Source organism: Diplotaxodon limnothrissa, linkage group LG20 (genome assembly GCF_057381915.1).
Source record: "Diplotaxodon limnothrissa isolate DT_005_m linkage group LG20, D_limnothrissa_male_GT1.1, whole genome shotgun sequence".
NCBI lineage: Eukaryota > Metazoa > Chordata > Actinopteri > Cichliformes > Cichlidae > Diplotaxodon > Diplotaxodon limnothrissa.
In genome coordinates this window covers 26,048,270-26,070,068 of record NC_140615.1, presented here as the reverse complement: position 1 = coordinate 26,070,068, position 21,799 = coordinate 26,048,270, and the positions used below count along the sequence as shown (strand labels likewise).

At 41.3% G+C, this 21,799-nt stretch overlaps 1 protein-coding gene across 1 annotated transcript in view; it reads left to right on the top strand.

Moving 5' to 3' along the window:
- plxnd1 (plexin D1) overlaps positions 1-21,799 on the top strand; it is a 74,544-nt gene that overhangs the window by 17,695 nt on the left and 35,050 nt on the right. The window contains exons 6-12 of the mRNA XM_085345629.1: positions 3,078-3,255; positions 3,519-3,627; positions 14,809-14,908; positions 16,267-16,365; positions 17,900-17,989; positions 18,293-18,401; positions 19,518-19,675. Of these exons, the coding sequence (XP_085201755.1) occupies positions 3,078-3,255; positions 3,519-3,627; positions 14,809-14,908; positions 16,267-16,365; positions 17,900-17,989; positions 18,293-18,401; positions 19,518-19,675 (843 nt within the window). The remainder of the gene's footprint in view (positions 1-3,077; positions 3,256-3,518; positions 3,628-14,808; positions 14,909-16,266; positions 16,366-17,899; positions 17,990-18,292; positions 18,402-19,517; positions 19,676-21,799) is intronic.

Sequence of the window (21,799 nt, the reverse complement as noted above, 5' to 3'; positions counted from 1 at the left end):
AGTGGCGGGGACAGTCATGTGGTTATTGTTCATGTGTCCAACAGCAGAGGGGAAGAAACTGTTCTTGTGGCGAGAGGTTCTGGTGCGAATGGACCGGAGCCTCCTGCCTGAGGGGAGCAGGTCAAACAGACTGTGTCCAGGGTGAGAAGGGTCAGCTGAGATCCGGGCTGCTCTTTTATGTTGAACGGAACAACACACAGCTGACACACAGAAATATTTGGTAGTCGATTGTTCAACTGCTTTTGAACCTTTGATATATGACTACTGTGTTTGAAAAGCCCTCGTAGTTCTTTCAACACGGACTAAAATCAAAGCTGGGACTTGGCAATATCTGATCACTGTTTGAATCAAAACTGAATGTTTTGAAGCACAGAGCCTGAAAAATAAAAAATCTGTCTAAATTCTGGAAATCTATATAAGCTAGAAAGATATAAGCTAGAAAATGTCTTGGACTGAATACATGAGTTGATCTGATGGACTATGATACAGAAATGTTACTGTAACCTCAGTCCACTGTTTTACTGGGTTTTTGAAAAATACAACAAGTCAAATGTCAAAACTCTAAAGTGCATCTATATTTATTCGTGCTCATGGTTGCAGGAAGTTATCCGTGCGAATTTCTCCTTAATGGTTTCTACTGACCCAGCAAAGAAATTCAAATAAGAACTTTGCCAGGTGTCTCAACAATGTTGAAATGACATCCTCCATTGGTTTTAATATGGATAAGAGGCTGGAGTACAGAGTTATAGGCTAAGGCTAGTCTGGTACTTTCAGCTATTCCTTTATTTCACAAGTGGTCGTCACAGCAGATGGACACGCATATTTGATTTAGCACAGGTTTTATGCCGGATGCCCTCCCTCATGTAACCCTCCCATTTGTCTGGACTAGGGACCCGCATGAAGACTACACTAGCTTGTGACCCCCTGAGGTTGGGTTTGTGTCTCCTCCCGATCAGCTAAAGGCTTTTAGCAGCATTCAAAGACTGTATAGGTGCTAGCAGGTGTATATTAGTCCACCACCCAATTTAAGGTTTATGCCAAAGCTACCCTAAATTACCAGTACGGGTAATTACCCAAATCATTTTCTATGTTTCTGTAGTGGTTAATACACCAGTACATGCAAGCTCTTTAATTGAAATGATAATTTTAATTCTAAAATATAATTATTGTTATTACCCATGAATTACTTTTTTTTTTTTTAAGCAGATGATTATTTTTTGATTAACAAGCCAAAATGTGGGGATTTTCTGCCTTTACTGATTGGAAAAATTAGCTTTAGTGGTTGAACGCTAATTAATTTATGACTTCTCATTCAACTTCAGTGTACTGGCTAAAATCTGAGTATGACAGATGATATCATTTTCTTTTTTTTTTGGCTAATAAATAACAATATTATTTTTAGTTTTAACAACTTTTTTTCACATATTTCTAAATTATTTGTGTTTTCATGTGTTTATAACAGAGGTAATTAGTGCTAAATGGTATTTTATTTAACAAAATTTGGGGAAAAACTTCTTGAATTGATCATAACCTAGAAGCAACGTATTTTTTCTAGTAAATCCATGATAAATGCTCCAAAAAAGGTATCAACATCATCAAAATGGCAAAGAGGTCCAGTTCAGTGACACCTGTTAGCATAGGAGACAAGCTTTATTTAAAAGACTGTATAGGAGCAACACAAAGACACAGATACCTGGTAATTTGTGCTCAGCAACACACTAATAAAGAACTAGAGTTTCACGCTCAAAAAACTGAAGCACTGATTTCTTTGCTGATCTGCACAGGCAGCCATAATATTTATCAGATTTCATTAGCGATGGTCCAAAATGCACCAGCACCACATCTATTATTTATTTTTATATTTAGCTGTAACTAAAATTGGTAAAATGAAATGCAGATTAATAGTAAATAGTGTTTTGCTGCTTTGCAGACAGAAAAATATGTTTTATCAGTTATTTAAAAAGTAATTTGCGGTGACTTTCCAATGTCAGCTTACTCTATAGTATTTGTACATTGTATGTGGGCATGTTTCCAATCACCTTTACCTTTGTACTAATGGAAAACACACATTTAACTCAACTTTCAAGTATACCTGAGAGCTAGTCAGGCTTCATTAGTACCTTTTGTGCATTAATAATGAGCTTACCCATTAAAATCTTCACCCTTAGCTTTGCAGGTGTTTATAAGTGGTATTTAATGGACCACTACCTTAATCAGACTTGGCAGGATAATATATCCTGGTTAAAAGAGTGACTGCATCACCTACTTATGGGGTATAGCTTCCAAACTATTGTTTTCAGTAATTCTTAACAGTCATTATATCGCGTAACAAAAGATAACAATGTGATAATTAGCTCAGGGAAATTTGACACCTCAGATATAGTTGACCTTTAATTACAGATCATAATTGGACTTGACTCGGAGACGACAGGTCATTAATTGGTTCATTAATTGTGGATATTTGCTTGTAATGAGGGTCAGTGTGGCTGGTCCTCCAGCTGCCGCTGCCAAAGGCATCCTTCATCAACAGGAAACTCCACTCAAGGTTGTCTCCCCAAAAGCAGGAAGCAGCAGGCAGGAAGTCAGGGCCTTAGGCAGGAAATGATCAATTCCACTAAACAATGGAGAAGATTTTTAAGACAAGTAAGCACATGCCGCCGGCTGCTTCAGTTCCTACCTGCTGGGCTGCAGAATATGTCATCTTGCTCCTTCCTCTCTACTTAACAATCCTTGCCTTCTCCCACCATCCCACCCTTAGTTTTCTCACATTGAAATCATTTAGCTGAAATTCAGTCATGTCAGTGAGGTGTTATGTTTCTCATTATACGTCTGTCATACTTCATCACATACCCAGATTTAGATGTGAATGTAGCACTGTGCCATCTGTTTCTTCATTGCACATTAGTTTCTTTATTTCTGCTTAAACTCTTGAACAAAGTTGAAGTAATGCCAACACCATTCGCTCTCTGTTAAGGAGTATTGGAGTCGATGTTTGTGCGTTCGGGGGATTCAGGTTTCTAATTAATTTTGATGAAGACGAGCAGCTATTTATATTGCTATATGTGTTTTTGCCGCAGGATGTTGGCATCTTGATAAACGGCAGCGTTCCTGATCTGATTGGTTCCCGGGTGGAGTGTGAATACGAGCCGGGGGTTTCTACAGTCGCCACGGTGCACCTGGACTCCGGTCCCTCTCAGATCCAAACCTGCCCTCTCCTCCCTCGAAAAAGCTATCAACCAATCCTCCCCGGCAAAGGTGGGACTGCAAACAGGCAACCATTTGGCTTTTTTTTTTTTTGCTAAGCTGCCAGCCATGTTTTTCCACACATTTCAAGGACAGTTATGGTATTTGAGTCATTTTTTTATACGAACAAATCCAATTTCCCCTTTCATCTCTTCAAAAAGCGGCAAAGTCAGTGTAACGTCAGGATGTACTGTTGTCTAGTTTGTGTTATGAGGGCGATATCATCTCCAGCGGTTGTCACATACGCTGTTGTCTACATTCTTTTGTTTCTTCAGATCACCTGACGGTTTCTGTGGCGATAAAAGTAAATGGCACATCTGTGGTATCTGGGAGCTTCATCATCTATGACTGCGAGAGGACTGGAAAAATACATCCGAAGACACCGTGAGTCACACTTTTAATATCACTTTGGTTTATCTCAAATTCTTGATTTAACCAGTTAGTGATGCGTTTACACGCAGTCACATTTGCATTGATGCAGTGGTGAAATTTACATTTTCTCAAGTACTGTTCAATTTTCAGGAAGTATAGTTTATACTACTTTATATTTATTCCTCCACTACGTTCTTTATGCAACCCTTTGCACTTCAACTTTCACCAGATTTAGACACAAAATACTAGCATGATTAGGGTTTTCATGTAAATTAAGCATATGCTATGTTAGTGCATTGTTAAGGAGCAAATCAGTGTCTCCATGTCCTTATGAGAAAAGCGCTGCTTACTTGTGATCACTTTTGCCGCTTCACATACCCTTATCTGTTTAAATAAGTATCTGGATATGAATATTGAGCATCTGCATTTGGAGGACATGATTATTGGGGCCTCGGGCTTTTGGTTCTGTTTGCTGTCCAAGTATCAGGCAGCTAAACAGTTCCTTTAACCTCCCGAGCCTCCTCATCCTCATATGGTGACATTTTATTTGGGTTTTTCTACATCTAATACTTAATACTACTTCATACTACTTTTTTTTTAATTACTTCCAATCAAAGCTTGTGCTTGTTTTTTCAGGTTCAACTTATTAGGTCTGCTATACCTTGGAGAAATTAAAAATCCATCCAAAATAAAATTTGGGCTTGCAGGATGTTGTGTAGTAATTTGCAATCTTGAAACCATGAACTATCATGTGACAATGATAAATCATTTTTATTAATTTTTGAACTGTGCAAAGGTTTTAAACTAACCCTAATTTCTTTTAAGGAAAGTGGAAAACAGGGTTATTGAAACATGTGCAAGTATACATGGAAATACAGTTTATAAGAAAAAATAGAGTGTTAATAATTCTTGAAAGTCAGTGGGTATGACCACCTGGACTCTCTTAGGCAAGCCTTCTTATAATTTCTTCAAGTAGTTCTCCAGGCTTCTCGCAGGACATTCAAAGATCTTCTTTCAGCGTTGGCTGTGTTTTGTTTCGTTCTCTGTCAAGATGATCCCACAGGGCTTCATATTGCTTTGTGTTGAGTTTGAGGTAGATATGCCAAGGTTTTGGGTAATAGCTCTGACGGTACAAAAATACTATTTTATGCCTGTCAAATTGTGTTATCTTTGGCATTTTTCACAGATGAAACTAAAAAAAAATGGGAGCAAATTGTGTTTTGCAACAGGCTGTTAGTAACAAAGTGCTTAAAGGTACAATTACCTGGTCACTAAATTGCCTCCCTGGAAGCTAAATGTGAAAAAAATGAGGGGTAGCTCATTTTGCACAGCACCTTGCAGTCTCGAAAAATGAACGATGCACAGGTTCTGTGTCCAGTAGCTCAGATATCTGTAAGTTGTTAGCAGTTCCACCAAAGAGTTATTGATGTTTTTTTTTAGATAACTGTTTGATCATTTAAATTATTCAGTGTTTTACAAAAAAACTCAAACACGTGAATAGTTCTCTTCTTCTTTGATACCAAATTACGTGTTACTTAGCTTTCACGAGTTCTCAGACAAGACTGCTGAACCGTGTAAACAGCTGAAACTAAGTTCACCTGGAAGGTAGAATAATAAAATGCTATTAGGCTCTGATGCATCAGTAATGGTCTAATAATGAAGCAGCTTAATAGTGTGCCACTCACCGGGGACACATTTCCCCATTATGAGGTCTTTGACTTAATTTTGCTCATAATATTTCTTTAATTTGCACAATTATTGCAATAAATGAGATCCTTTGAGTAACAGAGTATTATTACTTTATATTGATGCTTTTACTTAAATAGTGGATCAGCTGCTTCAATATGCAATAAATTTCCTCAAAACAAACCTTTAATGTTAAATAAATCCCAGTGAAATACAATTATAGTGATCTCACAGCAGCAAATGATTGCCACCTCCATCCCCAGCCACTCCCTCTCATGTTTTTTCCCCTGTTCTCTATTTAGGCCTCAATACTCTCGACGTGTCTTCAAAGGCTTATTGTGTGTTTTGCTTGCTCCAGGTTTCCCAGTGCAGGATCAAATTTGAGATTAATATGCTGTAAACATTAATCCAAGGGAAATTAGATATGTGTGTCTGGCAGATCATGTCAGTGTTTGTTTATATGAAAGACTGTGACTTGTATGGCCCGGTTACTGGGAGGGTTTACTCATATCTGGAAGCAATCCAGCTGGCTTCCTCCTGCATGTTGGACCATGTCAGAGGATCGGCTCTATCTGATGGGCAGATCTCAGGTTTAGAGGGGCATCTGTGTGTGTGCGTGTTTGTCTGATTCCCGGAGATTGAGAAGGCGTTTGATTTGTCCCTTTTGTTCGCTTTTTGAAAGCAGTTTCGAGGTGTGAACACTGCAGTTGCAGGTACATGTGTGCAAGACTGCACCCAATATGTGCGCGCGGCCTCAGTGCTCGGTGAGGTCCAGGAGTGTGAAATTAGATGGTGGTTTGTTGAAGGTGATAATGAGCAAAGTGCCATTCTCACAGGATGAGCATTCTGCTGTAATGTGCGGATCTGCTATACTCTATCTGATTTTAATCACTGCATGCTGTTTTGTTAATAATCCCTAAAGAGCCGCTCATTCTCAGGGAAACCGGATAGTAGAGGGTCTTTGTTTTACGCTTTATGAAAAAAGCCATCACTCGGGTTTTTCTTATGTTATTAGATACTGACATCTGAACGTCTGTGTAAACCATCAGTGTCACGCAAGCACCGTTAAAAGTGATTTGCTGCAAAACTTATTCTCATATTAGAAAATCTGTCCTGTGCTGTCTCATGCTACTCTGGTGTGGAAGCAAAATTACATTTCTGCAAGGTGTCAGTGGAGGGTATTTTATTCCAATTCATTATTAATACACTGTGCAAAACAAAGTGAGACAATGTCTCCTGTGGCATTCTGGCTCTTTGTGGTAATGCCAGACTGATGTGATCAAAAATAAACAGATTCTTAGTGCTGCAAAGAGCTAATTATCTGCTAATCTGCTAATTGTTTTCTTGAATAATCAATTACTGATTTGGTTTGTGAAGCGCAGAAGCGTAAGTAAGTAAACTTTATTTGTGTTGCACTTTTTGAGACAAAGAACAGTCACATGGTGCTTCACAGAAGTGTCAATAAAAACCAATCAACTCTTAAAGAAAAGGGAAACATGCACAATTTAAATGCCGACCTGTTGATGTTAGATTATTTTGACAGAACAGTAATTTAAGGGATTAATCATTTACCAAAATAGCCGCCCAATAATTTTCTCTTGATGAACATTTCAATCTAATTAATTGAGTTTTTGTTTCAGGTTTAGCAAGTTCAGTGAATTAGTGGTTCAGTGAATTATTATAAGCTTTAATTGTCTTTGTTCAAAACACAACACTGTTTAGCTGGGAGCGGGGGAAAATCAGATTAAAGGCGAAGGAAACAGAGGCACATCTGCCAAACATTTTACATCATCTTCAGTCAATAATCAAAATATATTAAATAGTAAAAAACACCTCAAAAAACAGATTTAACCCTGGATAGCGTAACCACAAAACAAATGCTAGGCTTTCTTTTTATATTCATGATAAGTAGTAGGTGGTTGAATACTATTGATGCATTTTTATTACTCTGTACAAGGCTGAGACTGTAGGAGCCGTACAAGAAATCCATTAGTTAGTGGGTGTAATTTAAGCCCGGTACCTTGCATGATTTGCATTCCCATTTCTTTCTCCCTAGTCTGTCCCAACTCTTCGGCACTCTTGCTCCTTAATATAATCTCTTATCAGAAAGATGCAAATAAAATCGTAGTAAAACAATCTCATTTGAGGTCGTGAGCGTACCGCAGTGACAGCTGTCCTTGAAAGACTGCCAGTTTTGAGCTCCAGTGTGTAAAGCCTGGATCTAAAACACATGCTAGAAAGTCAGGCTTAATAGCATATATGTGACAAGAAATATTTAGCCAACGCTTGCAATAAAGAGTATTACTGAAAGTATAAAATCACTTGTGCAATACCATCTGTGGTTTAAAAAGTAGGCGAAAACACGCCTGGTGATGTTATACAGTACTTCCCCTTAAATTTGCAGCAGAAAGCATGTGTTGCAACCATGCCAAAACCACTTTACGTGACAGTGTCTAAATAAATGTATTATTAAGTTGCATTCAGGGTAATGTAGCAGAGCTTGAGCTTGACCCATGCTAGTCACCTAAATTTAGAATATTAGAATAACTAGTGACCATAAAACATTACGACACTTTCAAAATGGTCACCGGGCAAAGTGTTAATGACAACCAGACCAGGCATTCCAGTCTCACCACACAGCCCAGTAGGACAAACACCTATCCTGCCCTCTCGCTCTCATTATGTCTCTCAGCCACGCTCTCACTCTCAAACACACACACTCTCGCCGCTGTATTTGCTTTTTGTGTCTCAAGTTTGGAGCATGTCTCTTTCCTGCTTCTCTTTTTTTCTCTCTCTGTCTCTCTTGCCGTTTGCTCCCCCCCCTCCCCCCTCTTTCTCTGTCGTCCCCCCTGAAACTGATCTTTTCTTTCAAACGTATTTCTCTTTGACAGAGATGTGATTGAGGATGTGTGTTTAACCGCTGTGTCCACTGAGGCCCTGAGAGTGCAAGCCTCACTCTTTATTTGTGTGTGTGGTCATTATGAGTTGGGGAGGGCAGTTTCACAGGGTATTTACTGTCAGTGTTAGATGAAGCAGAGAGAGTGTGTGTATGTGAACAATCCTTGTGTGTCAGTCTTTGTGTGTGTGTGTGTGTGTGTGTGTGTGTGTGTGTGTGTGTGTGTGTGTGTGTGTGTGTGTGTGGTGGTTTATAGGTGTTTTAGTAGGACAGAAAGGGAGTCAGGGAAAACAGAAACTGTGCAGCTGATAAGAGCCTTGAGGGGTCCGTCTGCTTTTAATCAGAACACACATGTTTCAATTACATATCTACATCCTCTTGCACCCACTTCACTCCCCCCAATCTAGAAACTCCCTTAGAGTGCTGTTATCACTGGAGGCACTATCATTCCTAGTGTGGGACATCTGTCTCTTCCCAGAGGCAGCGCAGTGACTCACACTTTACTCATGCTCATAATGTGCAGTGGAGATGTTCCAGTTTAGGCACTTCATCTGAAAAGACATATTTCTACTCTGTACACAGAAAGCAAGGACCTAATATCCACATATCCACAAACACCACCCTGTATCATCTCGACTACATGTTAAATGGTCTCAAAACTAAAACTGCCTCATAGCCAAATATCACTGTTCATTCTTACACTGGACCAAGAAAGGCTCATGTGTATTTTTGCATATAAATCAACTTTTCATTTTCTAAGAGAAATTTCTATTTTGAAATATAGCATATATGTAAGATATACTTATATTATCAAAGCAGATCTTCTACGCCCCTGTTCTGTGTTATTGTACAAAAAAGTGCACCCTGTGCAGAAGCAGTGTGGGGGGAATTAAACACACCCATGATTTAACAACTTGTAGAACCAATAACTTTGTAATGTGAGGGTTTGTTATGTGGTTCTGAATTCAGCCCCAGTGTGACCTCGCTAACCAATCAGAAGCCAGGAAATCCTAGACTTGGGTAAATGCAGGAAAACCAACTAGGCAAATTCAACACATAATTATTACAGCTTTGAAAGTGCAGGTGTAAACATTCAAATATGTAAACATGCAAATATCAAAACATGTAGCTATCAAGTATAAATGAATGTTGTTTCACTTCATTAAGGCCTTACCATTTATGCACAGCTCTCTTAAGTTGCTGCCTCAGGATTTCAATGTAGTTGAGGTCTGGGCTTTGACTGAGCCATTGCAACAACATGATTCTTTTCTGATCCACCGATTCTGTTGTAAATTTGCTGCTGTACTTCAGACAATTGTCCTATCGTTAAGCTTTATCTGGTGTACAGATGGTCTCACATTTGACTCTAGAATACTTTGGTATAAAGAGGACTACATGCTTAAATCATCTACCCTTCACCACCATACTTGACAGCTTGTATAAAGTGTTTGTTCTGATATGTTTTCACTAAATGTGGTGCTGTGCATCATGGTTAAACATCTCCTCTGCTCAGGACATTGTTCCAGGAGTCTTGCGGTTTGCTCAGATGTGAGTTTACAAACCTATGTTGTGCTCCCTTGTTCTTCGTAGAGTAGAAGAGGCTTTTACTCTTCCAAACAAGCCATACTTATTCAGCCATTTTCTAATTGTGCCATAATTAACTTCAACATTTAACATCCTGACTGAGGCCTGTAGAATCTGTTGGTCCACGTCAGTCCAATTTGCTGGGACATCCATTCCTGGGAAGACTTGCAATTGCCTTGAATGTTTTCCATTTGTGAATAATCTTTCTCACTGCACAATAATGATCTTGAAATTGTTTGGATATTACCTTATAACACATCCCAGACTGATGGGCAGCAACAGTCACTTCTTTAAGATCATTGCTCATGTTTCCTCCTTGGCATTATGGTAACACACACCAGAATGAACCAGACCAGCAAAAACTCTACCAAAGCGTCTGCTTTTATAAGAAGTGTTCACACTTGCTGGTGATCAGTTAATCGAGTCCATTTAGCAGTGAGGGTAGTGTTTGTATCACACTACTTCTGCATTTGTCTTAACTATATATGACCCAGTTAAATATATCGTGTGCTGTGGTTCATCTCAGATTGTAAACAAGCAAATTTAAAACCTGCTAAAGAATATTTTTATTATGCTTTGATATGTTAAAAAGCTTAAAATTGGAAGAGGGGATTTTATTTATACAGTGACTGTAAATAGTTTACTTTGTTAATCCCTAAAACGAAACTGCCATGTTGCAGCAGCAAATACACACAAATACACCACAAAAGTAGACGTAAGGCCAAAAGATCAAGAAAATACATGCATGCAAGGTACTAGAGTCCTAAAAAGTAATGAATGAATACATGTGTAAAAAATAGAATATATAAAGAATTTCAGATATTTGAGATACTTCTACTGTACAATAAACTCAGAGTGTGCAAATAAGCACAAGAGTGATTGTGCTGTGTGTTTTTATTCTCCTTACACTTTCTAACTGCTCTACCGTGTGTGTGTGTGTGTGTGTGTGTGTGTGTGTGTGTGTGTGTGTGTGTGTGTGTGTGTGTTTGCTATCCCTAAGCTGATTTTAGTGAAAAACTGTTCACAAATATAAAGCTCTTTCATTTTTTTCTTCTTCTCTAAATTAGAATCCATTTCTTGTGCTGCTGTATTCTAAGTATACAGCCGGAGGAAGCATATATGTGCATAAACTATTTTCATCACAGTAATGCAATGTGTTTTAATAGTTGCTTGACAATTTTAAAAAATAAGACAGGCTTTGCAAACACTGGCAGCATGTGCTAGTATGATAAATTTATTGTTGACTTTGTTCTTTTCACCAGAATTCAGACTGATCATTTCAAATTCAACCAAGGTCCAGCAGATAAAAACCTCTCTATAAGCTCTGGCCAGCCAAATCTTATTTCACCTAGACAGACATCTTCAGCTGTCAGACGAGTCACGCCCACCCAACAGTTTGCAAGTGCTGTGCATGTTTAACCTGTGCATGTGGGCTTGTCTCAGATCAGCGGGTATGAATTGTATAGACTCTACAAGCTGCTGATGGTTTTAGTTGCCAAAATATCTTCACGTAGGCAGTGTAACACTCAGACTTGATCTCACAAAGATATAAATACAAGCAACAGCATGCTCACACACGCATCAGAAGAGTCTGTTCAGTGACAGGTTGCTTCTCCCCAAGACAAGAACTAACAGACTTAAAAACTCCTTTGTCCCACACGCCATCAAACTGTTTAACTCCTCTCTGGAGGGGAGAGGGAGGGGAAACAGGAGGACAAAGGAGGGGGGAACAACTAAGCTGTAGTGCCTCTTCACCTCACTGTACAATACCTTGTGCAATACTTTTTGTAAATAGTCAACAGTGCAATAGACTCAATACTTGAAATGTGCAATTCACTTGTATTTTTATTTTTTTATTCCTATTTATTCTATTTATCCCCTTTGTATATTTTATTTATATTTGTCTCTGTATTTATGTGTGTGTATATATAACTTTAAACACCCAGCACGCCCCTGCGGGCGGTTTATCCTTCAAGCTCGGGTCCTCTACCAGAGGCCTGGGAGCTTGAGGGTCCTGCGCAGTATCTTAGCTGTTCCCAGGACTGCGCTCTTCTGGACAGAGATCTCCGATGTTGTTCCTGGGATCTGCTGGAGCCACTCGCCTAGCTTGGGAGTCACCGCACCTAGTGCTCCGATTACCACGGGGACCACCGTTACCTTCACCCTCCATATCCTCTCGAGCTCTTCTCTGAGCCCTTGGTATTTCTCCAGCTTCTCGTGTTCCTTCTTCCTGATATTGCTGTCATTCGGAACCGCTACATCGATCACTACGGCCGTCTTCTTCTGTTTGTCTACCACCACTATGTCCGGTTGGTTAGCCACCACCATTTTGTCCGTCTGTATCTGGAAGTCCCACAGGATCTTAGCTCGGTCATTCTCCACCACCCTTGGGGGCATCTCCCATTTTGACCTCGGGACTTCCAGGTTATACTCGGCACAGATGTTCCTGTACACTATGCCGGCCACTTGGTTATGGCGTTCCATGTATGCCTTGCCTGCTAGCATCTTGCACCCTGCTGTTATGTGCTGGATTGTCTCTGGGGCATCTTTACACAGCCTGCACCTGGGGTCTTGCCTGGTGTGATAGACCCCAGCCTCTATGGATCTTGTGCTCAGAGCTTGTTCTTGTGCTGCCATGATTAGTGCCTCTGTGCTGTCTTTCAGTCCAGCTTTGTCCAGCCACTGGTAGGATTTCTGGATATCAGCCACCTCCTCTATCTGCCGGTGGTACATACCGTGCAGGGGCCTGTCCTTCCATGATGGTTCCTCGTCTCCCTCCTCTTTCTTGGGTTTCTGCTGCCTGAGGTATTCACTGAGCACTCGGTCAGTTGGGGCCATCTTCCTAATGTATTCTTGGATGTTCGTTGTCTCATCCTGGACTGTGGTGCTGACACTCACCAGTCCCCGGCCCCCTTCCTTCCGCTTAGCGTACAGCCTCAGGGTGCTGGATTTGGGGTGAAACCCTCCATGCATGGTAAGGAGCTTTCTTGTCTTTATGTCAGTGGCTTCTATCTCCTCCTTTGGCCAGCCTATTACCCCAGCAGGGTACCTGATCACGGGCAGGGCGTATGTGTTGATGGCCCGGATCTTGTTCTTACCATTCAGCTGACTCCTCAGGACTTGCCTGACCCTCTGCAGGTACTTGGTGGTTGCAGCTTTTCTAGCGGCCTCTTCATGGTTCCCATTCGCCTGTGGGATCCCCAAGTACTTGTAACTGTCCTCTATGTCTGCAATGTTGCCTTCTGGTAGTTCAATCCCCTCAGTTCTGACTACCTTCCCTCTCTTTGTTACCATCCGACTACACTTCTCCAGTCCGAACGACATTCCAATGTCATTGCTGTATAGCCTGGTAGTGTGGATCAGTGAATCGATGTCTCGTTCACTCTTGGCATACAGCTTGATGTCATCCATGTACAGGAGGTGGCTGACAACTGCTCCGTTCCGTAGTCGGTATCCGTAGCCAGTCTTGTTAATGATCTCACTGAGGGGGTTCAGGCCTATGCAGAACAGCAGTGGGGACAGAGCATCTCCTTGGTAGATCCCGCACTTGATGGTGACTTGTGCTATGGGCTTGGAGTTGGCCTCTAGTGTTGTACGCCACATCCCCATTGAGTTCCTGATGAAGGCTCTTAGGGTCCCATTGATCTTGTACAATTCTAGGCATTCCAGTATCCAGCTGTGGGGCATTGAGTCATAGGCCTTCTTGTAATCAATCCAGGCAGTGCACAGGTTGGTCAGTCTGGTCTTGCAGTCTCGGCTGATTGTTCTGTCTACCAGTAGCTGGTGTTTTGCGCCTCTGGTATTCTTGCCAATTCCTTTCTGTGTCCCGCTCATGTATTGACCCATGTGCCTGTTCATCTTAGCCGATATGATGCCTGACAGGAGCTTCCATGTAGTACTGAGGCAGGTTATTGGTCGGTAGTTGGAGGGGACCGGTCCCTTCTTGGGGTCCTTGGGGATCAGGACCGTCCGGCCTTCAGTTAGCCATTCCGGGTGTCTCTCGTTAACTAGCAGCTGGTTCATTTGTGCTGCCAGACGCTCGTGGAGTGCAGTCAGCTTCTTCAGCCAGTAGGCGTGAACCATGTCGGGCCCTGGTGCTGTCCAACTCTTCATACTGGAGACCCTTTCTTGGATATCTGCCACTGTGATGGTTACTGGACCCTGTTCAGGGAGGTCGCTGTGGTCAGCCCTCAGATCCTCTAGCCACTGAGCATTGCCTTTTTAACACGATTGGTGTGTTCATTGATCAAAGGATGTGAACTCTTATGCATGAACATGTTACCTCTAACATTTGCTTTAAATTTGCTTTAAACTGTCAAATCAGACAATCATCTGTGTAAAACTGAATGTAATGCTGATCATTAAATCTTCAGTAAATGTGTTTATAAATCTATATATATATATATATATATATATATATATATATATATATATATATATATATATATATATATATATATATATATATATATATATATATATATATATATATATATATATATATATATATATATATATATATATATATATATATATATATATATATATATATATATATATATATATAACAATTCTGTAACTGTAACTTCGGTCGTTGCTGTGCTTTTTGGAAGTCGAATTTCCCAGAGGAACCCACCCGAGGGATTAATAAAGTTCTATCTTATCTTATCTCTTATCTTATCTTATCATCATTTACCAGTCTGAGTGTTTATTGAGAAGCGCTTTGTTTCATCTCAGCAGATTTGGCCCTGTGTGACCTCTCTGCTGGCTGTGTTGTAACTGTGGAATGAATGCATCTGAATGTGACTAATCATTACTTCCTTTTATTAAAGCTAAACTTTGATGCCTGTAATCAGGTCTGTCTCTCTGCACTGCTCTCCAAATGAATCACAAACCAAACTTTTGAAAAACACTCTTCCCTGAATTGGAGTTGATCACAGGGAGTAATTGTACAGAGGCGAAAACAGGCTTGATTTGGCAATATTTTGTCCTTGTTTCTCAACTCTTTATGTGTATGTGTGTCACAGATGTATGAGCTGCCTGAGCACAAGGTGGAAGTGTTACTGGGACCAAAACAAGCACCTATGCGTCTCCAGTAAAGATGACGTGAATCAAAACCTGCTTGAGGTGAGTAATGTGTTTAATCCACCAATCAGATGCCTCGAGGAGCTCATGATATTAAGTTTTCTAGTAATCAGAGCCTCGGTAGTAATCCAGACTCCACTGTCCAAAAACACTAAGTGTTCTGTAATGGTCTGAGTCCAGACGGGTTAGGCAAGAGTAATGATGTGGTAATTCAGTGTGATGTTACAAGTGTCACAATTACACTTCGTACGAATGTGGAAACCAGCTATAAAGTCTCAGAAGGGTTTGGTTTTAGAAACTCAGACCAGGCATCTTAAGTTTCTGTTTTTGAAATGTTTGTCTGAGAGGATAAATGGAGTTGCTGTGCTTTGATTTGGGCTGGAAGTAATTTGACTGGTTGCTTGATACCAGCGAAGAGTTAAATTAACGCCTACATTTTCCACCGTAGGTTTCTATAGCCCTTTATTTTGCAGCTTGCCTGTACAGTACAAATGAAACTGTATGTTTGCCAATGTCAGCTCCCGTAGGGTGTAAAGTATTTTGTTAAAGCAAACAAATCATCAAATCGTGTAACATGTTTGGCACAAGAGAATGAAATGGCTGTAAAAGTGTGAAATTTATCTAAAGCTTCAAGTGTAGCATTGCTGAAGCCAATTGAAGCTCCCCAGCCACTGTCCTTTTGGACATAATCCTGACATTATCAAGGCCTTCGAGGTCAGCCACTGTATTATTTCTGTCCCCTGTGTAAATTTATTGTGTAGCCAGATCCCATGGCCTGCTTGGCCCAGCAGACTTTGGGCCTCGGGGCACACACAACTGGTTCCAGTTAAAAAATGAAAGGATGTGACTCAGTCCTGTGGTCAGCTGCTGGTCAGCAGTGTTTAAGTTTTGTATGATCATGAATGTTTAACACTCGCCTTTATTTCACAAGATCCCCAACAGAAGCAGACAACTGATGTAATAAAGACATCACAGCATTTTTTTTTTTTTGTACAAATGCAATAAATCCCAGTCGGGTGTGCTGTTTCAGATCCCAAGAAACTGATAAATAAACAAGCCAAGCACAAGAAACTCTTAGTTTTTAAGCCAGTTTTTATAATTAAAATTCAAGGCTCTTTTTAAACCTGTAAAAAGGTTATTTTGATGTAGGTCAGACTGACATGATGAGGTGGGTTTTTCCCATTCTGCTGAGCTCATCGCACTGTCCGGTGGGTCTGCTTTTCTTATCCCTCATCATCTCTCTATTTGAAGCTGTTGTTGTTTCCTTTAGAGGAAGGCTTCACCCTCTCATTTCCTTCTCATACAGATAAACAGGACAGGTATTTTGAGGCACGGATGTGTGCATTGGAGCTATTGTTTTCTTTAACTCCTATATGTCACTTCCTCCCTCTTCACCACAGAATGCCGCTTCCTGCCCCAGCCTGGTTTCCTCTGAGGTTCCTCCATCGCCATCAGGAATGGTCCAAGACTTCACGTTATCCCTCAGCAACATCCAGGAGGTATGACACACAGCCTCCAGCTATAGAGCTGGACTTGGACTTTGTCCAAATTGCGTGTTGTGAAAATGATTGGAATAAAACACAAGCATATGGTGTGTTTGCTTCAAGCTGAGTTAAACACAGATGGATATTTGTGTGTTGTGATTTGGGTCAACGAGTGAGTAAAACTGGAGTGATCTGCTTGTTGTAAGACGGAGATTAAAAAATGAAGAATGAGCGGTTGTCTTTATGCTTAGTTGCTCGCTGCTCAGCTGTCTGGGCCCACCGTGCCTCTGGTGACTCGCTGAGTTGTGTCTTTGTCAGCACAGCGTACAATGTGCAGTCGGTCTGAGGCAGCACGCACACACAGAAGGCAGCGGCTTTATTTTGCATGGGCTCATTATAAATTCAGCTAGTCCTTCCAGATCAGTTGTTCAAACTCTTATTCTCATTCCTAATCCACATGGAGCCAGCCAGATGCCGATCCTGCATCGCTGATAAGGACACAACTGGTATCTGCTAAAAATTCCAGTGCTGACTGGTTGCCAGGCGTGGTCAGTCACACGCCTAACCCAGGCTGGCCTCTCAAGCCGTCTCCTGGTGTGTTGCTATGGTGACAGACATTGAGTCACATACACCCCCCCACACACACACACGCATACGCACGCACACACACTCTTCCTTAGGGCAGCGTGAATGTGATTGGCCATTCACGCTGTTTATTATGAAAGTTTATCCAAACTGACATTGTTTGACTAATGCCTTCAGATTGTCGACAAGTCAGCAGAGCAGGAAATGTTCTGCCAGTCAAATTCATTCTCCCCAAAGCATCACCATCGCTCGGATCCTTCTGGGTTTTGTTTAGAATTTCAGTTTGGTTCCCACACTTCTCCGTAAGGACAAACCTAAAGGATGTTTAAACACGGTCTCACACAGCCTCTCTGAAGCATTAATGAACAAGCAAGAGGTTACAAGTTTGTTTGCTGTTATATTAGTTCAGATCGAACATAATTCCAGGAAGCCTTTCAGTAGCATTTCATTGCAAGTGCCCCCCCACCCCACACACAAAAAAAGAGCTTCTCCGGTGTCAAAAAGTACAGCGAAATAGCAGAGGCCTGGAGAGACTGAGTAAAGTAGACCAATTTAGGGTGGCTGGATTCACAGACAAATTACTTCTCCCACTTTAGGCACTTATCCTTTACTGCTCTTACCTATCTGAGCTTCTTTACGATCTTAACGTCACACATCTTGGCTCAGTAAAACTCGGGGCTTTCATTTTGTGAAGAATGAATTCATATTCATTACTCTGACTCCCAGATGACTTGCTGAGATGTGGGAGTCCAGATGTTTATGAATATGAAATTTGAATAGATCACATTTTCCCTGGCAGGGACAATTATTGTGGGTTATTTCAGTTTCCTGGTTCTCTTTCCGAGTTGTCAATTGTTACCAGACAGTGATTGAGACAGTGAGAACAGCATGTTATTAGGTTTTTTTTCTGCTGTTTTTGAAATGCTTTACTTTTTTTTTTAAAGTAAGTGTTTTTGCATAACAGAATGAGAAGCTGGAGTGTGACTTTGGAACAGAGCAGCGATATGAGGCCACATGGCTGAACAGCACGACTGTCAAGTGTAGTGGAGTGACGGTAAGTACAGACGATGACCTACCAGAAATGAGCGAGTTTGCCAAGTCTGAATAAACATGCTTAAAGCTCCGGCGCATCTACTGTGCATTTACTGGTTCAGTGGGTTCATTATTGTTAGCTTTAACGCTTATTTGTAACTTGTTTTTGATGTAATTATTTTAAACCCTTGTTTAAGACTTGGCTAGAAACCTATGATTATCTAGAGCATCACTAAGTGGAAGCAAAATTACATACAATAAAGACACGAGAACATTGAGGACATACCTGTTTTTGCTGATGCCGTCTTCCGCCCTGTCTATTTAGCTTTCCACTAATCAGAGGAGTCAGATTTACCACCTTAACCTGAGGAGGCGAGGAGCCTTTATCAGACATCGAGAGGATGTATTCATTGACAGCCCCCAGCCTATGAAAGGTAAGATATAAAAACCCATAATTATGTAGACATGCAGAAAAAAAATAAAAAGAAAGGAGTAGATGAAAACACAGCTCTCTGCTCCATTACATTTGTTTGCTCACCTCTCATGTATTTGCAGTGTAATTACATCCCCGCCACAACAAGAAAAAAGATGTGACATAGCCTCCACTGTTGCTCCCAGAATGCATTTCACCCATACCCAGATGTGTTCTCATGAGATTGATGGGTTTTATTAAATCCGTAGAAAAATAAAGATTCCCTTACAGGGACAAACAGTGTGCGACTACCTTTCACTTGCAGTAATAGCAGTTTGTGTATTACAACACATAATTTGCCAACAACCAGTAATTTACCATGATGTTATATCCTGCTACCGTCTAATTACACATAATGATTGGAGAACATAGTGAGCTGCAATTTTAAGGTGTTATCAATGCCTCTCTCAAGCAATGTCCGCATGTATTGTAGCAAATATAGTTTGAGCTCCATGACAACAGTGAGATGATGAAAACTGACGTGTGTTGTTGAACTTGGCAGTGTTGTCTATAGTGCAGCTACAAGCCAGTTTTTGCCTATCCCAGTCCCAGATGTGCTGTTTGCAATCCATGTGTCTACCATGTGAACAACAGCCCTGGGCCACTGCCAGACACTCCGTGCTGTTAACAGGCAAGACGGTCGCTTTCTGAACATGCAGTGTCATCAAATTTTAAAATGACACACACTTTATCACACACATACAGGCGTGCACGCACTGCAATATGCACACAGTCAGCTGCACAGATGCACATGCGGTGATACAAATGGGAGTTCTCACTGGGAGGCACACTGGAACATGAACGTAATCATCTGTTTTCCCTGGCTTTGTTCTCCTCCACTCCTCTAGCTCTTTCTCCTTTTTTACTGGTTTATTTTTATAGCTGTGAATATATCATCCTCTAACTCCCTATGCTATTTATTTAGGGCACGCAGCCCATAGCTTCATAAAAGCTCTAAAAGAAAATACCTTGAAGAGTGTACATTAAGTTGACCAGTCAAGGCAAACAGAGTTCAGTAATGTTTTCTCACAGTAGTAATTGCCTCTATGTCTCTCCCTTATCTGCCATATTCATCTAGTGGAAGTGTACAACTGTGGTGTGGGTAGCTCGGACTGTTCCCAGTGCTGGGGTCGGGAGGATCAGGGACACCTCTGTGGCTGGTGTGACAGCATCTGCAAGCCAAGGGATGAATGTCAGCCAATCAGGGATCAGTGTCCTAATCCTGAGATCCATGAGGTAAGTTCAGGGGTTAAACGTGCAGGACTTTGGGCCACAAATGCTTGCATTCATCCTCCTGCATCCCTCACACCTATGGTATTTAGGCCATGTAATGGTAAATCATGAGGTCACTCACATGGTCTGGCAACCCAGATTGTCTGTCAGTCCAGGATCAGCTGCTAAGGTTTTGTTTGAACCTTATTAAAGCAGCTCATTCAGTGATAAAACTAACAGTCACATAGCCACAGACCCCAGGAGACCCAAATGAGTCGACCTGCAATGACTCAGGAGGCCATGGGAACACCTTCTGCACCATGTAACAGCTGTACATAAGCAAACCATGTGGACTGGGGCATGAAAGCTATGTGTGTAGGACCCTTTATGTATGAAACCACAAAGGCTAAAAGGAAAACAAATCAGAACCATGAGGGACTTGAGATTTTGCAACCACAACAAGAGAAAAACCGCACTGCTAAAAGGAATTAAGGAGTATTTATCTTACACGGGATCTGACTGCAGTCACGTCATCATGATTACTGCCAGGGTTTGCGGAGCTCATTTGCATGATCGTATTCATTTGTTTTTCCAACTGTAATGGGAGCCTATTTAGAGTCATCTTCCGAGCCTTTTCTGCCGCTACCAAGCATTATATCAGCACAGCTTTGGTAGGCGGTCATGGGAAGCATGGCTCACATGAGACTCAGTCGGCCTGAACTTCCTGTAGATAAAACCTGGTCGGCAAGCAGAACAAAGCAGGCGCGCAGACACACACTCTCTCACATACACACACGTAAGCCCACAATCTGTCACACAAATAGGCCATATTGAAGCATTCACGATTATCCTTCATTCTTTGTAGCTGTCAGCATACTGTGACTAACAGGATGCTCTGTGAGAGTCTAACTTATGTGGACTTCTTACATGACTGAAGTTAGCTGGGCTGAGATTCAGTATGTGTGGGTAGACTCTTGTTGCAATACTCCATGTCTCTCTCTCTCTCTCTCATACACACACACACACACACTCCTACTGGCTCTCTCAGGAGAGCAGGCTGCAGAGAGGATACTGGGGTTGTGGTTCGGTGGGGTGAGTGATGCAATGCTTTGGCAGCCGTGTTTTCCCAGAGAATCCACAGGGGTTAGAGCCCAAGTCCTCCAGCTTATAGAAAAAAAAAGCTCCGCTCTCCCCAAACATTCAAACACACTCAGACTGCAGCAGCTCTTTGTTATATAGTCCTTGCGACAGTGCTGCTAAGATAATGAAACATGTTTTTCATCGCTCTGGCTTTGTCACGTACAATCTCTGTCACAAGGTACTCACACCAAAATATCAATAATACAGAGGAGGATTTCATTATTCCCTAAACTTTGCCACTTAGCACCTAATTGAGAAAAATGTTCTGTTCAATTCATTGACGTAAGACAATGGAGACATTTATTATTAACTCCAGGGGCTCTTTATTTTCATGTCATACCTAGACTAGTTCAAGGAATTAAAAAAAAAAAATCCATTGATTAGAGGTACTTTGGCAACCAAAACAGGAACTGCAAAACATAGTTCACTCACAACATGAAAAGAAAAGGAAGAGAAGGACTTGGGTGAGACCTAAATGGTTTGGGAGAGAGGATGGAGAGCTAGTTGGACAAAAGACAGGGTGGAGAAGGGTACAGTATAGTGAGAAGCTTTTTCCTGTTTTTGTCCTCACGTCCTCCTTGATTAGTCTGATGCAGAGGAAGTCGAGTGAGGAGAGGAAGATGAAAGCTCTGACCTCAAAACAATCCCCCCCCAAAAAATGAAAAGGAAAACATGTGGATTTCATTAGGTAGCTGGTTTGTTTGGTGCAGGTTTATATACATGCATGTACATTTGGAGCATGTTTCATTTGAATACGAGAATGTGGAGTAATTTTGTTTAAAAGCTCCAGCTTTCCTTCTGGAGCTTTTTGCTGAGGCACATTCACACCCTGTGATCTCCCAGGAGGCCTGGCAGAGTTTGCGCTGTAAATCAGGACTCACAGACTTGTAAGAGGTGTAAATGAACAGCATGCAAGCTGATGTTGCTGTCAGGTCTCAATGGCACCGCAGGGACGCACTACGCGCTATACGACGCATAGTGATAATAAATAACTGCATATTGCCGGCT